Source organism: Dermacentor albipictus, chromosome 9, assembly GCF_038994185.2.
Source record: "Dermacentor albipictus isolate Rhodes 1998 colony chromosome 9, USDA_Dalb.pri_finalv2, whole genome shotgun sequence".
NCBI lineage: Eukaryota > Metazoa > Arthropoda > Arachnida > Ixodida > Ixodidae > Dermacentor > Dermacentor albipictus.
The window spans coordinates 120804176-120827740 of record NC_091829.1 but is presented as its reverse complement, the minus strand read 5'-3'; the positions used below and the strand labels follow the sequence as shown (position 1 = coordinate 120827740).

The following is a 23565-nucleotide window of genomic DNA, read 5'->3' as shown; positions in this document are numbered from 1 at the left end:
CCCATAATCCAATTCAATATAAAAACAGGAACAGCACAACAAAGGACAAGTGAGTAAATAGCACAGGACAGAGCATCCTGTACTGTGCTCTGTCCTGTGCTCTTTACTCGGTTGTCCTGTGTTGCGCTGTTCCTTTTTTTATACTGAAGATGAACCAACCAGCCCCATTGAACACACATGCAATTCAAGTGTAATGCTTCTGCCACGATGCGATGTACCATGAGGCAATGACAATGCTCAACCTTCTCAGAGGTTATGAAATATGGCGCACAATGCCTCAAGCAAACACCTCGCCCTTTGTGTTTTGTGTGCTACACAGACAAACAGCAGTGCACGCAAGGTAATGTTTACCATCGACTCAGCACTCTTGTGTTGGACAAAATGTTTAAGAAATTAAACATTCACCATCAACATCACCGCTAATTATTGTCAATCAAAGCAAACAGAATAGAAAGCTTCGCTTACATTGGCTCCCACAGTGCGTGGGATCTGCATAATTTTTTCATAATTCTACTGCATCTCCTTACAGGCTGCAGTGAGCTTACTGGACTCCAGAACACTTTCACACCTGGCCACACCTGTCAGTGGCATAGAAAGCTATTCCTGTGCTACTGAAGTTTTTGAAGAACAGTGACCTCAGCTGACCTACCTAACCTACCTTTCCTCTCCCTTGCTTTCTCTCTCTTTCTGTCTAGCAGCAAGAGTGTGCTCAAGGCAAATTTTTGCCATACATATTAAAAAAAATTCTTAGCACCTCTCAAGCCGATTCATAAAAAAATGTAATGGGCTACGGCATATGTTATCATTGTTTATTTATTTATTTATTTATTTATTTACCCTCAGGGCCTTTGGGAGTTAGTGCTTTTGCTGAATGACAAGGGTGATTTGCAGTGTGTTTGATAGTACATGTACATAAATTATGAAAAAATCACTGCACAAATGTCCCACAGTAATATTATATTGTAAGGCATGAAGTTATCAACATAAACAGTTATGGTAGACAGCACTGCTGCCGTAATAATTAGTAGTACTCGCAAGTCTTACAATGCTGTTTGTTATTTCAGACCTTTGTCACTGAAGGCTTTCTTTAGGAATCTTTTGCGGATTCACAAGAATTTTTAGCAGAGTCTGAGCAATGCTTTGAACCCTTCATGGAAAAAACTGCAGCCCAGGTAGTTCAGGAAGACAACCCTGGGGTGCTGTTGTAGACAGTGTCAAATTTCAGCATACTGCAAAATTCTGCCATGCTGGTATTTGGAGCCAATCGGAGATGGTGTAACTACCTCGTAAGTCAGTAGAGACAGACAAGATAGTGGATTTGACAATATGGCACAGCTTTACCATGTCCCTGATAAGCAAATCCACTTATGTGATCACTTGATAAAATGGGATGCCACACTAAATAATAATAATAATAATAATAATAATAATAATAATAATAATAATAATACAACACAGGCTCCGTGTTGCCCCATTTTGTAATGACCAATGACACGGAGAATGTGTCGCAAGTAGACTTACAAGACATTGGTTTGGACGGCTGTTGTGGTGTCGTGTGTGGATTCCAGTTTGATGGCATGCCTCTCACGGCAGCTAAGAGACTCCAAGTGGTCACCATGCGTGGAAGCACGGTAGGTGCAGTCAACCGTGGAATTTATCAGGTACTGAATGAAATGCTGCACACAAAGAGAAGAGCAGAAAAATGGACACTGTGCCTGCGCTCAAATGTTCCGAGGCAAGTGTAATGGCGTGAAGTAAAGGTTGAAAGGCATTGGACCTCTGCAATCAAGGTCCCCAGCTTGAATCGCAATCCAAGCCACTACATATTTCAGGCTTGAGTGATGCTTGAATTCCACAAAAATTAAATACAAGAAAATAGTGCAGGACAATAATTGTCAGTCTAAGCGAAAAGCAGAATGGTTCATGAAAGCTATTCGCTTAATTAAAAGACTAGTAAACATGACAACATACACTTGTTGTTGTCATGTCTTGTTGTTGTCAGGTAGCGTTTGTTGTTTCATTGCCCAATTCCCTATAGAACAGAGCCGTTGACCAGCACATCTCTAGAAGTAGCATAGGCGGACAGCACGTGTATCTCAAAGAGCTGCAACAGGTGGCGTTCGGCAGCAAACGTGCAATGCGAGCATGAAACCTTGGCATCAGTGTCTGTGCTGACCTCCGACCACAGACAAAAGAAGAGCCAAAGAAAGCCGTTTGCTTTAAACATATATATAAGGCCCGGTGCAACGCTATATTAAGAATGCCCTACTGATCAATCAAAAGGGACTCCCTCGACTGAACTAGAATTTGCCTTAGACATAATTTACACGCTACTATCACGTGACAGCCTTGCACAGCATTGCACATATATTTTCATCTCTGGACTACTAAATCAAATTTTCTAGGTACAGTTTGGAATTTATGCAAATCTGTACCCAAACTAAATCTGTACCCCCCCCCCTCCGCCCCCAAAATGTACTAGTTATGTGGAAGAGACAACTTCAGAAATATAACGCAATTTTCTTTCTCAGCGTTTGTTTTCAAAGCATTCTTATTTTCAAACACTGCTTTCCTTGCAGAGAGAGAGAGAGAGGGCTCTTTATTAGAAAAACAGAGAATTTCCTGGCAGAACAGGCTACTAAACGTGGTTGTTGCATCTGGTCTAGTATTAGGATGTAGTCCAAACAGATGCATTACTCCCAAGCAGTGATGATAACATCTGTTACCGTGGCTACTAGCCAAGAAAGTCAGTGTTGCTCTGTAAGCACAGGCCACCACCAACTCCAGTGCTATCACTAATGTGTATGTAAATGAAATGGCAGGAGCCAATAATCCAGAAGTACATGTTGCTGGGCTAGATGTATCATATTGCTCAGAAGGCCATAAATATTTATGGTCTACTGAGCAATAGGAGCCAATAAGTGTGAGGCATCATCGAACTCTCTATGGAGAGGCTCCATTTACGCTTATTGCACAGCCATGGCTGCGTACGAGATAGCTCATTGGCCAGCTTCCTCCTCCTAATCTCAGATACTACATGAAGCCTGAAGCTAAAAAGATGTTCCCCTCTGACGTGATGGCCATGAGCAGTTCTGGCTAACACTCCCAGGGCCAATCTTGCACATATACACAAATACCAAAGAACGTTAAGAACAGGATGGCTGCCACAGCAGCTCAATTTGTACAGCAGCGCTTACATAATGTGGGTTTGGTCCCCACCCTGTGCCAAGTTATCTTTCCATCCATTTTCATTTCCCTTTACTATTACCTTTACGTTAACCAACATACCCTTTTCCTTACCATGTCCAGATTTCAAGTAAACATAAGAAATAATTTCCGTATGCTTTCCCTGGCTTTATCATCTGCTCTCTTCACATGGTCATGCAACAAAAACCAAGCCCCTCAGATTCCCTTAAACATCTTGAAGGGGCAGCGCAAAAAGACGATGACAGAAGGCAGGAACACACAGGACAGCGCTGAACTCACAACTAACTTTATTCGAAGGCATACATACACTTATGTACACAACCCATAGCCACGTGCTCTCCCGTCTATGGCGTCATTATCAGTGCGCAGGCAAAAAACACGCAAAACCATTTAATCTAATGCTACGTTATGAAGCGGCTTAAAAATTCAAATTCACTATCATGCAAGTTTATCGATGGCATGCTTACACATCGCGACCCTTTTTTTCTGATATAGAAGGCCTCAATAATCTCCCTCGTAGTCTGATCTTTGTGCGTGGAAAGTATTGTGGTGTCTTTATATATTGGAATGCACCCATGCTCAGAGCAATGCCGCGCGACATGCGAGTAGGCATTACCCGTTAGTGCGCGCCTATGTTCAGACAATCTAATATTGAGGCAGCGACCTGTTTGACCGATGTATACGTGACCGCAGGAAAATGGAAGTTCGTAAACAACTCCCATTCTACAGTGCACAAACGGGGAAGTATGCTTCCCTGTTTGTGCATGTGTGCTGATATGTGTGCTGATGTGTGCTGATGCCCTTTCGCATGTGTGCTGATATTGCCCTTTCCCAGCATGAGTGGATGCTGATACGCATGTGTGCTGGATGTATTGCCCAAGGTCAGAAAAACCACTTTTAAATTTTCACTCGGCACATTCCAAGGTGGTAAAAAACGGCATTGCGTTTTCGGTCCTATTTTCCGCACTCTCTAAATCGTGTTTTCACAAGACGTCTAAGAGTTTCTTAACACAACTGGAACGTTTGAGAGCGGCAGGTTTTCGAGAGGATGCTATCCGCATGACAGTACAGAAGCTTGTCAAACGTGTAAAACTAGGAGCACCCACAAGAATGAATAATCCAGAGCCTGCCGACAAGAAGAAAAAACTGGTTGTAATTCCATATGTACATAAACTATCACATAATCTCAGGAATGTAGCAGGCAGATTTGATATAAAGGTTGTTTTTTCCGCCCCTAACAAGTTGATGAAAACTTGTGGTAAGATCGATAGGAAATTGGCCCAGGCTGCCTCCACTCATGCTGGGAAAGGCTGTACTGTTAAGCATACTTCCCCGTTTGTGCACTGTAGAATGGGAGTTGTTTACAAACTTCCATTTTCCTGCGGTCACGTATACATCGGTCAAACAGGTCGCTGCCTCAATATTAGATTATCTGAACATAGGCGCTCACTAACGGGTAATGCCTACTCGCATGTCGCGCGGCATTGCTCTGAGCATGGGTACATTCCAATATATAAAGACACCACAATACTTTCCACGCACAAAAATCAGACTACGAGAGAGATTATTGAGGCCTTCTATATCAGAAAAAAAGGGTTGCGTTGTGTAAGCATGCCATCAATAAACTTGCATGATAGTGAATTTGAATTTTTAAGCCACTTCATAGCGTAGCATTAGATTAAATGGTTTTGCGTGTTTTTTGCCTGCGCACTGATAATGACGCCATAGACGGGAGAGCACGTGGCTATGGGTTGTGTACATAAGTGTATGTATGCCTTCGAATAAAGTTAGTTGTGAGTTCAGTGCTGTCCTGTGTGTTCCTGCCTTCTGTCATCGTCTTTTTGCGCTGCCCCTTCAAGATGTTCAACCAGTACCAACTCGCCCAAATGTCGATCCTTCTACAGATTCCCTTATTCTTGGCGCTCACGAAGGAACAAGGACGCACCAAGTTCCACATGATGGCCCAAGGACTCAGGTTCCAATCAGGCCTCTCGGGGTAGGCACAGTAAAGCATGTCTTTGGAGCTGTGTGCCATCCCTGGCTCAGTGCCAGGCCACATCTTCCAAGGACAGGTTCCGTGAATGTCCACACGCTGTGAAGAGATAAGAAGGATGGAGAGAGTGAAGCAGGACTTGCCATTTTGCATAAGTCAGCCTGCTGTCACTAGGCATAAACGTACAATGATACATTAACTAAACAACAGAGACACGCAATACTGTGTAGTTAGTTTCAACTACAGCATTTACTCCAACATCTTTACTTGAGACATATTTCAATGTTGAAACATGAAATGTATGGTCTCTCTGTGATGATTGTTCCAATAAACCAGCCCCGTGTAAGCCAGTATGTTGTCTTGTCTTTACTTTGTGTCGTTTGATACAGCATTACTACACACAGTGAAGATAAAAGAACAGTGATACGTTGGGATGGACTCGCTAACAACTTTCTGCTTTCTGTGGCAATGAAGGGAAAGCTACAGAAGCAAAATGCGCACAAGAGCGCTTCTGAAAAAATTCCCACATGCTCGTCCGCATTAGCTTAAAGGGTGCCTCATCAGGCTCCACTGCAAATTTTGGCTATATGCAATGGAAGTTGCAAAATGCCATCTGGGGACAATCTTACCGAAATAATCTTCCAGATCGGTTCCTTCTTGGAGGAGATAGAAGAAACTGAATGCCCTGTTACCACACCGCCAGGGGGCAAGCGTGATTGCCAACCAAGACACACTTTCCCTCTGCCTCTATTAGCATGGCCCAAGCAGTGTTGCTTCCCTGTCTTCTCTTACACTGAAGACGAGCCCCGCCTCCCATGTTTATTTTATTGTCTTCCTTTCTTGCCATGCGGCACATTTATAGTGGCAGAACTGAGTGCTCAGCACATTGGAGGATTTATCGCAGTCATATTCCATGGCGAGTGATGTAGCTAGCAGTGCGTTTTGCCTCACGGTATTTGTGTGTCTGACCTTGACTCTCTGGCTGGGAGCGGAGCCTCTTTGAGAAGAAGGGCGAGCAATGTTTTGTTTGAAGTTGTTTTCACGGCATGCAGCATTGTAATACTGTGGAGACGAGAGTCTCAGTGGGTGAACCATACGCTGCGCTTGTCTGTTTAAAATGGCCAAACCTGGTGAGGGGCCCACACTGGGAAAGAGAAAACACAAACATCTTATTCACAAGAGCAAAATATGACAAAATGCACCACTGTGTGTTAAATTTTACGTATTTTCACTGCTTTTCTCTTCTGCATTTTGGCAAATGTGAAACCACTGCACGTGGAAGCTACGCCGATTCAGTGTCTGTTCAGAGAAACTGAAAGCGCTGTCGAATGCTGCCAAATACTTGGCACAGTGACACACGAAGCTCCAGCCCCGCAGCTTTCCCTTCAGTGCAAGGGAAAGTGGTCCATGGGCATAGCACAAATGATATCTGCTATTTGACTTTTCTCACTGCATAATGAAACAACAATTACATCACGGCTATATTTTCTTAATTTGAAGAGTGATTCAAATTTTACATTTATGTGCTGCCAATCTACGAGCGTTCTATATTAATATGTGAAGGATTCTGTGTGAAAGTTTTCTGCAATATGACAAAAAACAAATGTCAATGCATGTGCCCTACTTTATTACTGAAAAAGCATTAACAAAGACGACCTTCATTTGTGAGATAAGCCTCATGCTGATTACTGCACTGATGAGATTAGGAAATATGTGAGTATGAGATGGATTTGGCTAATGCAGGCCAGCAATAATTGTCCTCATCTGGGGGAAGCCTTCATCCTGCTATAGACTCAATCAGGGCACTGCTGGTGATGACGATTGTGACAAGCTGTTGACCAAGGGTGCAAGTACATCCCGTCTCTGCTGACTGCAGCCATTGCTGTGTGGATTGGGACGCAGCTTTCGCTGTGACATTGAAGCAAGAATTTGACAGTGATGATGTGTGGTGTTTAATGGCCCAGTAGAAGAATGCAGCAAGAAGACAGCGCAAAAGAGTGCGTGCTGATTCGCTCTCTGAAATTACAATTCGGCATTTCAATCAGTCAAACAGTGCTGAGTACTTTCAAGTTCACAGCAGCATTGTCTACAAATAGACAAAAAAACTTATGTTTACTGTCCGGTAACTGATCGTGTGTGCGAAATCCACACAAACGAGCTTCGTTCAACACATTCTATCCCAAATGCACCTTCTGATGGCCCTATCAATTCGCAAACATAGCGGAGTCATGGTCCGGTGGCAAAAAATATTTCTCTTTTGTATTCAAATATTCGCAGCGTATGCAATAAGCGGGATGCTTTATCTTCTGTCGTTGACACGTGCAGTGCCGATATTGTTATCCTGACAGAGACATGGCTTTCTGGCAAAATTGAAGACCGTGAAATTTTGGAATGCGAGGGTGTTTACCGTTTCTATCGACATGACCGCGATGTGCGGTGTGGTGGTGGTGTACTTATCGGTGTTCGTGATTCGATTACCGCTGCTGCAATTGAGCTTGCCTCACCATTAGAGCTAGTGTGCACGCGCGTAGGCTTCGAACGCAAAAATTTTATCATTTGCGTCGTTTACAGGCCCCCTTCCTCACCTAACACATTTTGTTCAGACCTTCACGATGCCTTAAATAGTCTAATTTTACGGTTTCCTTCCACGCCACTAATACTCCTTGGGGACTTTAACTTTCCTAGCATTAACTGGCATACTGATCCCCCTTCAACCCAAGAGTGCTGTTCTGAATATTCCGAATTCATCAGCCTTTGCCTTGATTTTAACCTGCACCAGCTTGTTCTGAAGCCTACTCGATGTTCTGCACACTCGGCTAATATCCTAGATTTAATCCTTACTACATCCCCGGAATTTTTTTCGCCCCTAACTTACCTACCGGGTATTAGCGACCATTGTATAATCCAGTGTAATTTGCAGTTAACCATGCCATCTGTTACCTCGTCGAAAGTTATACGTGATTACAAAAATGCTGATTTTGCCGCAATTAATAACGAACTAGCAACTTTCATCACTGACTACATTCCAAGTTTCCACACTCGATCGGTTGAAGAAAACTGGTCGATATTCAAAGAAAAAGCCAACTCCTTAATTAACCGGTACATCCCGCAAAAACGTATTTATTCCAATTCTCGCGCACCCTGGTTCAACGCGCGTCTTAAACGTTTACTGAACAAAAAGAAAAGGCTTTTCCGACGAGCAAAATTAACTGGCAATCATGATCGTTGGAATGCTTACACAATAGCACTGAGCGACTACAAGAATGCTGTAGCAGAGTCCAAAACAACATTTTATGAGCACACGTTGCCTTCTTTTTTGAAAGACAACCCACAAAAATTTTGGAGTGTGGTCAACGGTAAAAAATCTAGTGCCATTGAACTGTGTGATCCTAACAACGAACCTGTCGATCGGAGTGTCTGTTGTGAAGTATTGAATGACGCGTTCATATCTGTATTTTCTGATTCTGTGTTGTGCGCAAGCGCTGTTTTTTCTGATATGCATTATTTTCCAATGCTCCCCATTACCATTGACCTTGATGGCGTTGTAAAGTTGATACAGACCTCAAAAGTTTCTGCATGCAGTGGAGTAGATGGTATAAACACGAAGTTTCTTAAGGGAACTATTACTTATTCATCTATAATTCTTAGCGAAATCTTTGCTCAGTCACTTCAAACTACCATCCTTCCGAATGATTGGAAGGCAGGGATGGTGATTCCCGTACATAAGTCTGGCAGTCGGTACTCCCCACTTAATTACAGACCTATATCCCTAACTAGCGTTCCCTGCAAATTAATGGAGCACATAGTTTACTCACACCTGGTTTCATTTCTCGAGTCAAACTTATTTTTCACCCCCTACCAACACGGATTTAGAAAACACTATTCCTGCGAAACACAGCTTTTGTCATTCAGTAATGATTTATTCCAGGCGATGGATGCTAACTTTATTATTGACTGCATTTTTTTAGACTTCGCCAAAGCATTCGATACTGTTTCACACGAATTACTTTTAACTAAATTAAGTAACCTCAACATTGATCCTAACGTGCTTGCTTGGATCAAGTGTTTTTTGTCTAACCGTTCCCAATTCGTTTATGCTAACGAATACTTCTCTTCCACTGGTCGAGTAACCTCCGGTGTACCGCAAGGCTCGGTTCTGGGACCATTATTATTTTTAATTTATATTAATGACCTCCCCGACCAAATTAAATCATCAATTAAGTTATTCGCCGATGACTGTGTTCTCTATCGTGTCATTTCTAACCCTGGCGACTGCGATACTCTTCAATCAGACATTGGCATAGTAACATCATGGTGTGCTAGATCCCAAATGAAGCTCAATTCTAATAAATGTAAGGCGATGCGTGTGTCCCGTGTTGTAAGAAATACCACCCTTCCTACGTACAATATTAACAACATACCTGTAGAAAATGTATCATCATATAAATATCTTGGTATCTACATTACACACAATCTTACATGGAACATGCATATAAATTACATTTACGGTAACGCTAATCGCATGCTTGGGTTTTTACGACGTAATTTTTCATCGGCAACTGCAGCTGTCAAGTTAATTCTGTACAAAACTTTAGTGAGGCCTAAACTTGAATATGCATGCTCCATTTTCGACCCTTCTACTCTAAAGCTAAAAAACACCATCGAATCCATACAAAACCGAGCTGCTCGTTTTATTCTTTCAAATTATTCTCGTCATGCAAGTGTCTCATCAATGAAACTAACCCTTGACTTGCCTAACCTAGAGTTACGTCGTAAGTACTTTCGCCTATGCCTTTTTCACAAGATTTATTACTCTAACGAAACACTTAAGGATGAACTAATCTCCCCGCCATCATACATATCGTCACGCACGGATCATCGTTTTAAGGTTGACGTTCCAACTTGTCGCACCAACGTTTATTTTGATTCCTTTATACCAAGAACGACGAATGACTGCAACCGCCTCCCTGCCTCCATCACTGCCATTTCTGACGCCACCAACTTCAAGAATATTGTTAATGAATTTGTTTGCAGTAATCACCACTCCTCTCTGTAATGCCTCCGGGCCTTGAGAGTATGACAATAAATAAATAAATAAATTCATTTTCCACTTGTGATGAGTTGGAACGCTATACTTCACAGTTTATTTATTATTATTATATTATTGTTGTTGTAGTTAAAGACATCACTCGTATGCCTAATAAAGTAAGAGTCGTAGAATGTTGCCTTATGGCACAACTGACAAAACTTGCTTACTGTAGCAATCCTATCATATTATGTGTGCTTGCAGTGTTACACATATGCTGTATAATGCAACAGTTGACATACTTTCTTGCGTTCTGATATTAATGTACTTGCTTCTGTGCATAAGATGCATTTTGTGTGCCATATATTTGACTTATGCTGCTTTGTTGTTCATGTTCCAAGTTCATTTGCTGTTAGCTGTCCTTGCAAAAAACCATTCCCTCGCTAATCCATCACCCAACTAAAATCTCTAGCAGGGATTGCAATGTTGACAAGTAAATACATAAATAAATAGCTAATTAAATAAATATTGCTTACCGATGTCTCGGCTCCTTCTCTCATATGCGACTTCTTTAATACAAAGGCTGAAATCAGGGCACGCTTGATGTTGAGTATGCGTTCCGACTCAGAGGGCGAAACTTCCAGTCCAGTCACCACACCGTCAGAGAGCGACATTACAACAGGGAACCTGATTAAGGAAAGCATCAGAAGGCAGCCCATCAAATGCATCGAAATTATGAAGCAAGTCCTCAGCTCCCTGGCAATACGTACTACCATATCTAGACACTTTAGAAACTGCTAGAGAAGCGAAACTGGAATGTGCAAGTACACAACAAAACATAAAGGAACACAAATGCAACAAATTCTTAGAATCACTTAAACGGACAACACAGCATCATTTTCTCGACACACCAATGACACCTGCCTGCCAGCTTGGCACCTGCCCTTGTGAAATGCTCACCTTTGCTATTGTTCATGATGAGAAAAGCAGGGGAGCAGGCCAAAACTAGCAATCATGGCGTGTCTCCAATGTGCACATTTAGAAGGCTGACATTTTTGAAAAAGTGAAAAAAAAGGTGAAGTCTAGCCCACAATTACTATGCAGGCTGAACAACTGTGGTAAAAAGATACACACGCACAAAAAAGTTGTTTCTTGTGCGCATCATTACACATTTGGTGAAAAGAGAATGAACACTATGCATTGTAGCAGTGCATTCCAACAGCCCTTCGTTCACAGCACGAGTTTGTTGGCATCTCCAGCTTGCCAAAGTTTGTCATGTTGTGAAGGCATCTCATTTCCATTGAAGCTGGCATCAGTCCAATGTAATAATCAGCTGCTCATCTGCAGACCAAATGCCTATCATGCGCCAATTGCCGGCATCATTTTGGCACACTGTGATAGCACTTTTATATCACTTGTGCTTTAGCTTTACTCGATCGTTAGAAGCACTTGCCATTCATGCGTCCTTATCAGCTCAATGGTTTCTTTTACAGTGTAGTGCAAGGCCTAGTATACCACCTCCTGCAATGCACTAGGCAACTGCTTAAATGTAGGCTCACTTCGTCATCTCCGAGAGGTCATCGCGCTCTGTCCACAGCTCCTTGTCACCAGCAGGGCCACCTCCAGATGAGAACGCACATTCCTGAACCTGTGAACATGATTTAATGTGACAAAAAGAGACTCATTCTATTATCTCATCTTCAACAGCTATACGTGAACAAGGGGACATTCCCTTATGTGGTGAAACTAAGTTTTCAATAGACAGAATGAATTGGCGCTCGAAGGGATACATGACATTCTGTCAAAAAAGGGCACGCCTTGTAGAAATTCCAGCGACAGTAGCTGGCTTATGCATACCTTGAGGGGCCACAGAACAACACAAGGCCTTTGGCACATACCTCGAACACATACTTGCAGGTGCCAATGTGGGAGAGCTTGATCTGGCATGCCAAGTTCATTTCGCTGACATCGTCGGTGCTGCCCACAGATGCTGCTTCCGCTTTGATGTGAAACTCGTACTGGTACCAGTGCCCTGGTACCAGCATGTTTTCTGGAAGCACAGCACCAACGAGTTAATGGCCGCTCCTAGATATTCGACGCCTGCTATATGGTTAACGAGGCAATAATAACGGCTTGTAAGGCCACTCTTTACCAGAGGTTTTACATATGGCCATTACAGCATGAAGCTAATACAGCCAAACTTTGATATAACAAGTTATTGGATATAACCAAGCAAACTAAAAAAATTTTCTTGCTGATATTGGGAACAAATACATGCTTATAACAAATATCAGACATAATGAGCGTATCTTTGAGTCATCTGTGACTTCATTATAACAAGGTTCAACTGTACAAAGTATAACTTTCCAGTCAAAGATAAAAAATAAGAAGAAATTAGAGAAAAACATTGCTGACAAGACGTACAAACTTCTGGATCTAGCTGTATCTTTCTTTCTCAGCTTTTATTTATTGTGGGCGTGCTTACAAAACAGTTTCCCCAAAATACTGTCACACATAAATATAAGCACCAAGTGTACACAATTCCTCCCACTACACCATTGACTGATTTCCACTCAAAGTTTGCAGAAAGGTAGCATTCTACAGCGAGTTTTGTTAAATTCCAAGTTTTCAAGCATTACTTACCAGTTTTGTCTACTACAAATCCAAAGTGAGTGTCGTCTAAGCTGACGCCACTCAAAATGTGTTGATTCCATGTCAATTGAATGGTGGCACCATCTGTCATAGCTATGTGCTGTGTTTTGTTGTGTTGAGTTTAATGGCACATTAGCAACTAATCATGCACCGAACACAACGTACAAATTCTTTGAAAAGTTAAGTCACTTCAATGCGTCCTTGTGTGGACAAGGGCCCTTCTCAGAGATGAGAAGGCGGATGAGGTGTTCTGTAGTATGTAGAAAAACACACAATGAGGTTTTAACATTTTCTGAGAATGCCTGCTTCCTTTAAAAAGCTAAAAGCACATGACATATCAACAAGCGCACCTTAGCCTAAAATCAAAGCTGGCCGAAAAGGAATGTGTTCTTTGTGAAACAGACCAAGAAACTTCTTCAGTGTTTCATGTTTTGTGCAAGAAAATAAGACGTGGCTTACTCTTAGTTCATCTCCACGTTTCACATTAGGGTTTGTCTTGCTTTGTTAGTATGAAGTTGTGTGTGAGGTGTGTGTGTGTCCTATGGTGCAGACGGGATAGAATAACTTCTTTTAAATATTCCTGGTGTGTGCAAGAATTCCATTCGCCTAACACAGGCTTTAACAAGTGTAGTATGTTGTTCACTTTACTGTTCCAAGCAGACTGCCATTTTTCCCTTAGTTTATAATGTATTAACTTAAGACCGTCTTCAGGAGTTATATTTATTTTCTTGATTTCTTTGTGCCGGGCTTGCACCCATGCCTACATATGCTCTTTCATTGCCTCTAATTTCGATGTGGCTCTGAACCAAGCATGATTTAATGTTCTATCCTTCTGTGGTTGCTTTTATTATATTATGTATAATGTCCCTCAATAGTGGTGTGACTGCATTTCTGGAGTGAAGCACTGTGAGTACACTTTGGGAGTCCGTGTATATGATACTATTTGCGAGGTTCTCCTTTACTATTTTCTGTATGGCTATAGAAATGGCGTAATATTCAGCAGTGAAGGAGGATGTACATTGCGGAAGACTTACTGTTTCTTTCCAGTTCCCTTGGACCACTACACTTCCAACATGGCCAGTCGTTTTTGAACCATCAGTATAAAAGCTCATGAAACTGCTGTATTTTTCCTCTAGTGCAAGCAATTCCTGAATGATGTGTTGTGGTGGAGTTTGTGCTTTACGGAACTGTGTTAGCGTGAGATCACAGGCTGTGTGAAAGATGAACTGCTGGGGTAGTGGATCATGTCTGTAGGCAATGCTAGGTAATGCGTCCACTATGCCAAGGTTCTGACGCACCTCTTCAAATTGCAGGAGCAGTGATTTAGTAGTCTGCGTTTTTTTTCAAGGGGTGTACAGTAGCGTTCGGTTTGTTGTTGAATATTATTCTGGAAGGAGGTTTTGTTACAAGTGGATAGCAAATGTCTTTTGGTAGAGATTGTATGCGCACAGGTCAGAGCGGCTCTTCTACTTTCTAGTGGGGATTCATTTGTCTCTACATAAACGCTGGTTATAGAAGACATTCTGTATGCGGCGGATGAAAGACACAAGCATGAGTTACCTACTGGGTTTAATTTTTTAAAGTATGATGGTCTTTCTGAACCCTACACTATACAGCCATAATTTAAGGAGGAACAAAACCAAAGAGCGATAAATGTGCAGAAGGCATGCTCTATCGGACCCCTAGTGTTTACGCGACAGTAATTCTAGTACATTGAGAGATTGGGAAGCTTTCTTTTTGAGAGTGTTTATGTGTGGCAAGAATGTGAGCTTTCTGTGAAAAGTTATGCCTAAGAATTCTTATTCTTTCTTTACTGGAAGTACACTTTCCTTTAGGTGCAGGGTGGAGTCAACTTGTAGGCCTCTTTTGAGTGAGAAAAGAAAAGCAACTGTTTTTTTGTGGAGAAAGCTTAAATTCATTCCTGTCTGCCCAGATCCTGAGTTTGTTCAATGTCAGTTGTATCTGTGTGCCGCATCTTGGCAAGCTTGAGGATGTGCATGCCATCTGAAGGTCATCGACATATACAGAATGCGTAATGGAATTTGCAATGACTTTTGCTATGGAGTGCCTTGTTACTATGAAAAGTGGCGTACTTAAAATACAATAATGTGGTACTTCATTCTCCTGGACAAACTTCTTCGAAAGGGTTGCACTCAGGCATACATGAAATGAACGGTCGAACAGAAAATCTTTGAGGCAGTTCAGCATCCTACCACGGATACCAAGGTCTGCTAGGTTATGGAGAATGCCCAAACCTCCAGGTGGTATCGTAAGCCTTCTCCATATCGAAGAAGACTGCTGGACAGTGTTGCTTGTGTACCAATGCTTCTCGGACTGTGTTCTCTAGGCAGACAAGATGGTCGGTTGTCGAACATGTTTTTTTTAAATCCACACTGGTGGATGTCAAGGAGTTCATGTGATTCAAGAATGAATGTCAGCCTAATGTTAAGGACATTTTCAAATGATTTTGCGAGACAACTTGCGAGAGCTACGGGCCTATAACTGCCAGGAGTGGTTGGTGGTTTTGCAGGCTTCAGAAACGGTACAATCATGGCTTATTTTTCAAGCCTCCGGTATTTTTCCCCGATACCCATTGTTAAAGAATAACAGAAGTGCATCTACGGCAGCTTCTGAAAGGTGAGCCACCATTTCATAACGTATTTCATCAGGGCCGGGTGCTGTCCGATTACCTGTGGACAGTACTTTTTAACGCGATAGCGTTAAGGAGCTCGTGTCGCAGAAAAGCCGGTGTCGTCGGCGTCGGTGTCGGCGTCGGGTGTCGGCGTCGGTGTCGGCGTTTTGCGGCGTTGACCGTGAGCGATAAATCACGGCAGGCACTCCATAAATAAAAAGCAACTTCCAAGATGGGCTGGGTGGGAATCGAACCAGGGTCTCCGGAGTGCGAGACGGAGACGCTACCACTCAGCCACGATTTCGATGCTTCCCAAAGGTACAAACGCGCCTCTAGTGAATGCGGTGTTGCCTTCGAAACGAGCCGTGGAAAGTTATACTGTGGTGTATATCGGTAATTATGAACATGTAACTTACAGAAGTCGCAATTACACGAGTAGCGAAGTGCGTTTCGCTGCATTTCTTCTGCGCTTTCCGCACACGGAGAGCCATCTTGCGGCAAACACAGAAGACCCCCTCCTCTCCATGTACGGCGCTGCCCCGACAGATGGCGCGCCACGCACGCATTGGAGCTGTCGCGGCTCGGACTCTCTCCCCTGACAACGCTTCGCCTTGCTCCCTCTGTAGAATCAAGCGTCCTTCCTTTCTTTAGATCACTATCTCTCTATCTCTCTGCCCGTGCCGATCACGGCGTTTGGCTGGCGTGCATCATTTCCCCCTCCGGGATACCGAGTTCTTTGGTTCGCTCCGCTTGCTCAGGCGCACGTTTCGTTGCTGCGCCGAACGCCGCGTTGCTCGACCATATGGCTCGACGCTCACCGCGTCTGATGCGGGGCGCCTCGTAAGTGATGGCTGCCCTGTAGCCCATTGTCTTACACCCAATGGCGGGTCGACGGGAACGCTCTCGCGTTCCACTCTTGAAGGCGAAGCTTAAGCGTCCTCCAATTTTTGGTTTCCTGAAGTGTAATTAGTGTATTATAAGACTCATTTGTACTGCCACTTGTAGGAGGTCTGCTTTTCAGCAGTATGTTTGTACTTCAAGAACGAGTCTGTGTAGTGTGAGGAACTCGAAACTTTGGAGAAATGTTCCCCCAGTATGTCTACTTGTATGTCTATACTTGTTTGAGTGACAGGAGCTGTTAGAAATGAAATTATGAAGTGGGAGAAGCTGCCATTTAGTTTATGAACTTGCTCCCACATCTTTTTGCATGTGATTGAACTGTTGATAAATAATACGTAATTTTTCCAGAAAGTTTTCTCAGCATCGCGATGGATGAGGCATGCATTGGCGTTCGCTTTTTTTTTATTTATAAGAGTTTCATGTGCTGGGCACCTGCAGAAAATTCCGCAGGCTTTGTTGTTTCTTTTTTGCTTCCCTACATTCTTGCAAATGCCACACCTTGTGATTATGTTGTACCACTCCTGAGGACTGAAGAATAGCCAGCCGTGCAGCAGTAATCATACAGGCTGTGAACAATTAGTTTAGGTTGTTGACATTAAGATTACACGAGAAAACTTTATCCAGGCGCGCGCGTTCTCGAAATAGTGTCCAGTTAGCTAAGTGCAGCTTCCAATGACATGGAAGGTTTGCTTGGGATGATTTGTGCTGAGGATGATAGGCTAATTTTTAGAGGAAGGTGACCTATACTGTAGGGGTTATCGAGAACATCCCGGTTAAAATCTGTGAAAACTGATGGAGAACTAAAAAATAAATATAAACAGCACATTTTTCCTGAGTTCGGGGAGCAGTATGTGTTTTTTACTTTGTTGAGTAGGCATACATTATTGCACAGGATAAAATCTTCCACAATACGGCCTATAGAGCCCGTTTGCTGACGTCCCCAAAAATTGGATTGGGCATTAAAGTCTCGAAAAAGGAGGTACGGCTCTGGTAGTTGTTTTAAAAGTGATTCTAAGTCATTAAGTGTAACTGTTAGGTGTGGTTGAAGATATGCAGAACATATTGTAATTGTTTTAAAACAAAGCACAGTGACTATGACAGCTCCATATTTGGTTTTAAGCTTCATTTCCTGAGTTACAACACCACTGTCCACTACAATTTCAACACCTCCAGAGAGCCTAGCTGCTTGCTCTTGGTCGCACTGAAAGACTTTGTACTTCTTTAAAATGTTTTTGTGTTAAGGACCTACATGTCTCTCGGAGACATAAGGCTGTTGGCAAGAATTTGTTTATTATGTCTTTAGAGTCACCTAGATTAGGGATAAGGCCTCTGCAATTCCAGTGGATGATGAAAGCCCTTGTAAAGCAATAAATACTGTTAACTTATGGGCATGAGCTTAAAAGTTGTTGGTGACATGTATTAAAAAATTGATTACTCTCATGAAGGGCGGTAACTGTCCAGGTTACCTGTCCCTTTTTCGGCGCAGTTACAAGAAGTTTGTCCTTCTTGCCGCGGTCCAAGAAGCGCACATCTTTTGGCATCAACGACGCTGGGGTTTTTGGGTCGACCTCCATCGCCTTCACCAAGGTGCTAGAGGATTGAGAGCCAGGTGCCGAGACGCACATCTCGGGCTGTGGAGTTCGGTTCAACTTTGCGCCCTGTGGCACTGCGGTCTGCCGGCCCGTCTTCGATGATGATGGAGCAGCACTGGCTGCAGCCACCAGGATGGAGTTTCTACTGGAATACCGGACGTGGACCCTGTAGACTCCTGAAACCGGTGTACGCTGCCCCCTGTCACACTGCACTGGCGCAGCTTGCTTGAGGCAAGTGCCCTAGCCTTTTCCTTGCTTCATAGAATGATATCTTTTCCTTTACAGTGATTGCGATTATTTCTTTTTCTCTCTTCCATGAGTAAACTGGATGATCGCCCTTGCAAATGACACACTGTGCAGTAGCACTGCAGTTGTCGGATAGATGGTCGTTGGCACTACACTTTGCACACATTTCTTTTCCTCTGCATGATTGTGATGCATGCTTGAACCTCTGGCATTTGAAGCACTGCCTCGGGTTCAGTATGCATAGTCTCACGTTGATTCTCAAATATCCTGCATCGAGTGAAGTGGGCACAGCACGGGTACCAAATGTGAGTATTGTAGTAGCCAGGAAAGAAAAGCAAGACAGCCAGATGAGGTGTCACAAACGCACACGTTTAATGGTCTCTCAGACGTGTTCTATCTCAAGAAGAAAAAGAACACGCGCTGCCAAATCACCGACCACGCGCAGTCACGGGGAACTACCGTATGTCTCTCTGCTTTCACTAGATGGCAGCATGTACAACATCTCCCCAAGAGAGCAAACGAAGTTTGCTGCAGCAGGCAGCTTCACGCACCTCCCATTTCTAGTATGCATGCGGGAAGTGTCTTGGCAACACGAACGGGTGTCTGCTACACCATCACTGATACAAACACTTTCTGCGTTAGTTTTAGCAGGGGAATAGCGAACTAGCTGGGTCCTGTTCCTGCATGCAGCACCACTGTTGGTGTTAACCCAGTAGGCCCGAGGCTCATCGGCCGGGGCTTGCACTGTCGCATTGAACTTGAGGTCTGCGAACCAGACGTCGTCTCCATAGAATAGCTCCGGCAAGCCACGGACTCCGTGATGTCTGTCGAAGTCTTTGCTTTGACGTTTCTGGTACTGTTCCTTGAACTTCCAAAGGCTCTCTTGATCCAGCAGTTGGTGTGTCAGCTTGGTGGAACTAAGAGGAAGCTTGGTTCTTAGTCGATGACCCATCAGTAGTTCCGCAGTGCTATACCCATTCTTCAAAGGAGTCGACCTGTAAGCTAGAAGCATCAAGTAAGCGTCTTTTTTGTCTTTATCATGGAAGTCTTGATATTTTTACCGCAGCCTCAGCAAGTCCATTGCTCTGAGGACAGTGAGGGCTAGAGGTAATGTGCTTGAAGGCGTAGTCCTGAGTGAAGAGTGAAAACTCAGTCGATGAAAACTGTGGGCCGTTGTCGGAAACCACTTCCTCAGAAATCCCATAGTATGCAAAAAATGACTTGCAGTGGTTGACTACAGCTGCAGATGTAGGCTTCTCGAGCAGAGCCAGTTCAGGGTATCTTAAATAATAATCGGTTGCTATAAACCACCACTGGCTCTTATAGTGAAACAAGTCTATTGCAATGCGTTGCCAGGGTCTTTCTGGAAATTTGATACTTTTTAGTGGCATTTTCCTGTTACTTGTTGTTTCAACGCATTGCTGACATTGCTTCACCAGGGACGTGACATCAGCTCCTATAGTGGGCCACCAGACACAATCACTGGCTTGAGCAAGTGACTTTGTTATGCCGAAGTGTCTTTCATGTAAGAGTCGTAGGACTTCGTTTTGGCAAGAGGCAGGGCCGACAGCTTTAGCAGCGTAGCGTAGTAAATCGTTCTCGAGAGTGAGCTGGTATTGATGCTCGTAGAAGGGTTTTAGGTCCACTGGTAAATCTCGCCTGAAGGGCCACTCTTTTTTCTTGCTTCACCAGCGAAGTTGTGCACAAACAGGGTCTGTTTGTTGGGATGACTTTAAACATTGAAGGCAGTGCTGCTATATAAGAAAAGAGGTTTTCAAAGTGCATACGAAACCTTCCACGTTTTCTTCGAGCTCTGTGTCTTCTATTTTTTAGAGAGGCACTCTGGAAAGAGTGTCTGCGGCTAGAAAGTCTTTGCTTGGAACGTATGAAATCTCGTACTGGTATCGCATCATTCTCATCTTTAGCCTTTGTAATCTGGGTGTCAGGTCGCCAAGGCTCTTTGAAGTGAAGATGGAAACCAACGGCTTATGGTCCGTCTCCAGCTTGAACAGCATGCCAAAAAGATAATTGCCGAACTTGTAACATGACCAGACTAAAGCACGAGCCTCTTTCTCAATTTAAGTTTAACGCTTCTAGGTCTCTGAGAGTAATCGTGAAGCATAAGCGATGACAGAAACCTTGCCATTCGTTTGCTTCTGCCAGATTAATGCACCAAGTCCGAAGGACGATGCATCTGCAGTGACGATCGTTTCTCTCGATGGATCGTAAACTCCAAGAACTGGGCGACACGAGAGCACCGACTTCTCTCTGTTGAACGCCTGCTGTTGTGGAGCATCCCAAGCGAACTCCTGGTTTTTTGACAGCAAAAGATTAGGTCACTGCAGGACTTCAGAGAGATTGGGAACGAATCTGGCGAGGTATGTTGCCATTCTGAGAATTCTTTACAGCTCGGTCCTGTTTCCTGGACTCTCGATTTTCATAATGGCTTCAACTTTCTTTTCGTCGGGTCATATTCCGTCTTGGTTTAGCCAGTGTCCAAGGAACGTGAGGCACTGGACATTGTTACGAACAGCCTGCAAGGGTACCGACCTACAAAATTTTCCCAGCCAGCTGCTGCTGCGGGGCTGGTGAGCTTCCCAGAAGCGACCGTGGAACCCTTCCCCACCTGCTGCGGTGACTCGCTTTGTAGGGGCGCCGATGTGCTGCATCAACACCCTCTCGGCGCCGCTATGACTAAACGCGGTCGGCAGACCAAGTATTGTTAGCGGATTCGACATCACAGCTTGTTTGAAGCGGTGGAAATCCTAGGAGATGTCTTGCAGCCATCTCACAGGGCTTAGAAGTCATGGACAGATGCGGCAGCCATTGTCTGCAGGGTCAACACTGGAATGAAGAGGCGCCTGCTTGGGGCAGGACCCATGTCTGTGAGAACCCTCTGACCTCGGTGTGGTCAGTGAAACCTGTGTGGAAGTGAGTGCGTAAACCCTCCCCCTCAAAAGCAGACCGGCTACGATGACTTTGGATGCTCTGTTTTCCCTCACCTAGGGATCTAGGGAGGACAGAGTGAATTTAAGGAGCCGTTCGAGGCTACTCAGGGTGCATTCCTCTTTCAGTCATGTTAGACCGATTAACTGTAACATTCTCATGTAAATACTGTAAATAAACCCATATGCCTCATTCTCGATGAGAACCAGTCCCTCCTTTCAACTACATTTTGAGCGTGGATAAGTTGGACGATGGCATGAGCCAGCTACCATCTATTTCATGCCCGGCCCCAACCATGACAACTGGCTGACAGCAGTGAGATGGACTCTGCGACGTGGTGCTGTGTCTGCGGTGAGTGCTTGGATCTTGCTTTGACTCTCTAGGCTTCATTTTGTGGTTGTTTTGTTTCGAACAGTAGGGAAGCTGGATTGTTGATTGTTATCTAGATTGCGTTTTCCTAGGTAGGTTTAACGAGCAGGACCAAGGCAGTAAAGCAGCAATCATGGAGTTAAGGACACTGCTGAGAGACAAACTATTGATTGTTGGTCAGGAACTGGGCATAGAGGTATGCAAGGAAATGCTAAAATCGGAATTATTGCAGCTAATTTCCGAACAGGCCAATGGGGAGGACATTGAAATTGGGTTACAACTTTTTAGGAAAGGGAAAGAACGGGAAAGAGAAGAACGGGACAGAAAGGAACGTGAGAAAGATCGCGAGTTAAGAAAATTGCAACTTAAACTTGAAAGCAAACGTTTCGAGCTGTCTCAGGGAGGTGAAGGGTCTCTGGGACGATCAAGTGAGGCAGAATCATACTGCACGGACAGGCTGTTTAAGCCATTTGAGGTCGAGAATGACATAGGCTTGTTCCTCGGGAATTTCGGAAGAACTTGCGAGAAGATGAACTTCGGTCCAAGTACATGGCTGCGGCGGTTGCTGTATATGTTGCCGTGAGAGGCTGCGAAGGTCAAGGCTAGTCTTCTGAAGAAGTACTGCCTTTCAGCTGAAGCTTTTCGGCAAAGGTTTAGAAGCACAGGCAAGAAGGATAGCAAGGGATATCCAGAGTTTGCATATAGCTTAAAGGTAAACCTAGTCGAGCTGTTGAAAAGCGCGGAAGCGTACGAGAGCAGAGACATGATTATTGAATGCATCTGTCTAGAGCAGCTTTACAGAAGCATCCCACAGTCTGTGAAGCTGTGGGTGCAAGACAGAGGAAATGTAAACACTGTGGAAAGGGCAGATGAATTAGCCGAAGAGTATGCAACGCGTAGAAAGTTGAACGCTTAGGACGGACATTGGGACAGTCGAAATGGACTGCGAAAACCATTTCTGTTCAAAAAGGGTTCGCAGACTAGACGACCGGATCCTTCAGACGTGGAGGAAAAGCCATCAGAAAAGAGCGAGGAGAAATCAAACAGGGAAACCGTACAAAAAGAGCAAAAAAGAAAATTCGAATCTTTTAGGCCAATCCGCTGCTATAAGTGCCACAAACTGGGACATATCACTGTAAACTGCGGGAAGCCTAGCGTAGTTTTCTCCTACATGGATGAAAAAGACGAGAATATGGAACTTTTAAACCCATATCTTCACGACCTGCAAGTTAATGGCAAACCATGCAGGGTGCTGCGAAACAGTACTGCCACGATGGACATTGTCCACGCTAGATGACTTCACTGGAGAAGTAGCATGGATTAAACAGGTTGTAGAAGAACACAGTGCGTGTCTGCCCATGGCCAAAGTCAAAATCAGTGGACCGTTCGGGGAGCTAGTGACCGAAGCTGCAGTTTCCAAATTCTTGTCGCTGCAGTCGCTGCAGTACCCTTACATTTTTTCGAATCGGTCGGATCACTTACTGCATGACAAAGGGCTTAAACTGGGAGAGGACGTAGTACAGGCATTGACGCGAGGCCAAGCTCGTAAAATCGTGTCGCTTTTGGCTTAAAATGCAAAAGCTGCTCCAGCAGAAGTAGCAAAACAGGTAACTTCAGTACCCGAATCCGAGCTAGGCTCAAGGGACGGAAAAAAGTTTGAGGAAACACTGCCAGCTGACCAGCTCAATGAGAGCGTATCACTAGGGTGTCAAAGTTCACGCCTGCAGGCAGAGCCAGCTGACGCACTCGCAAGTGAGACAGGGTCGTTACTATCACCGGCCTCAAAGAACTTTGATAAGCTCTTGCGTGTGGACAGAGAGTCACTGGCAGCCGAGCAAAAGAAGTGCGACAGCTTAGCTAAACTACATCACACAGCTAAAGAAGGCATTACTAGGCGCAACATGATGATAGAAGAGAGAGGAGGATTGTTGTATCGGCACTACAGAGACCGAAAGGGTAGGATTCTAGATTAGTTAGTGGTACCTACTAAGGACCAGGAGGA

At 44.0% G+C, this 23565-nt stretch overlaps 1 protein-coding gene across 1 annotated transcript in view; it reads right to left on the bottom strand.

Annotated features, from left to right (window-relative positions):
* The window catches only part of LOC135912593 (uncharacterized), a 269120-nt gene that overhangs the window by 204262 nt on the left and 41293 nt on the right, over positions 1 to 23565 (bottom strand). Inside the window, exons 3-7 of the mRNA XM_065445088.2 lie at positions 12125 to 12276; positions 11786 to 11874; positions 10763 to 10913; positions 5153 to 5299; positions 1522 to 1676 (exon numbers count right to left, since the gene is read on the bottom strand). Coding sequence (XP_065301160.2) covers positions 1522 to 1676; positions 5153 to 5299; positions 10763 to 10913; positions 11786 to 11874; positions 12125 to 12276 — 694 coding nt within the window. The remainder of the gene's footprint in view (positions 1 to 1521; positions 1677 to 5152; positions 5300 to 10762; positions 10914 to 11785; positions 11875 to 12124; positions 12277 to 23565) is intronic.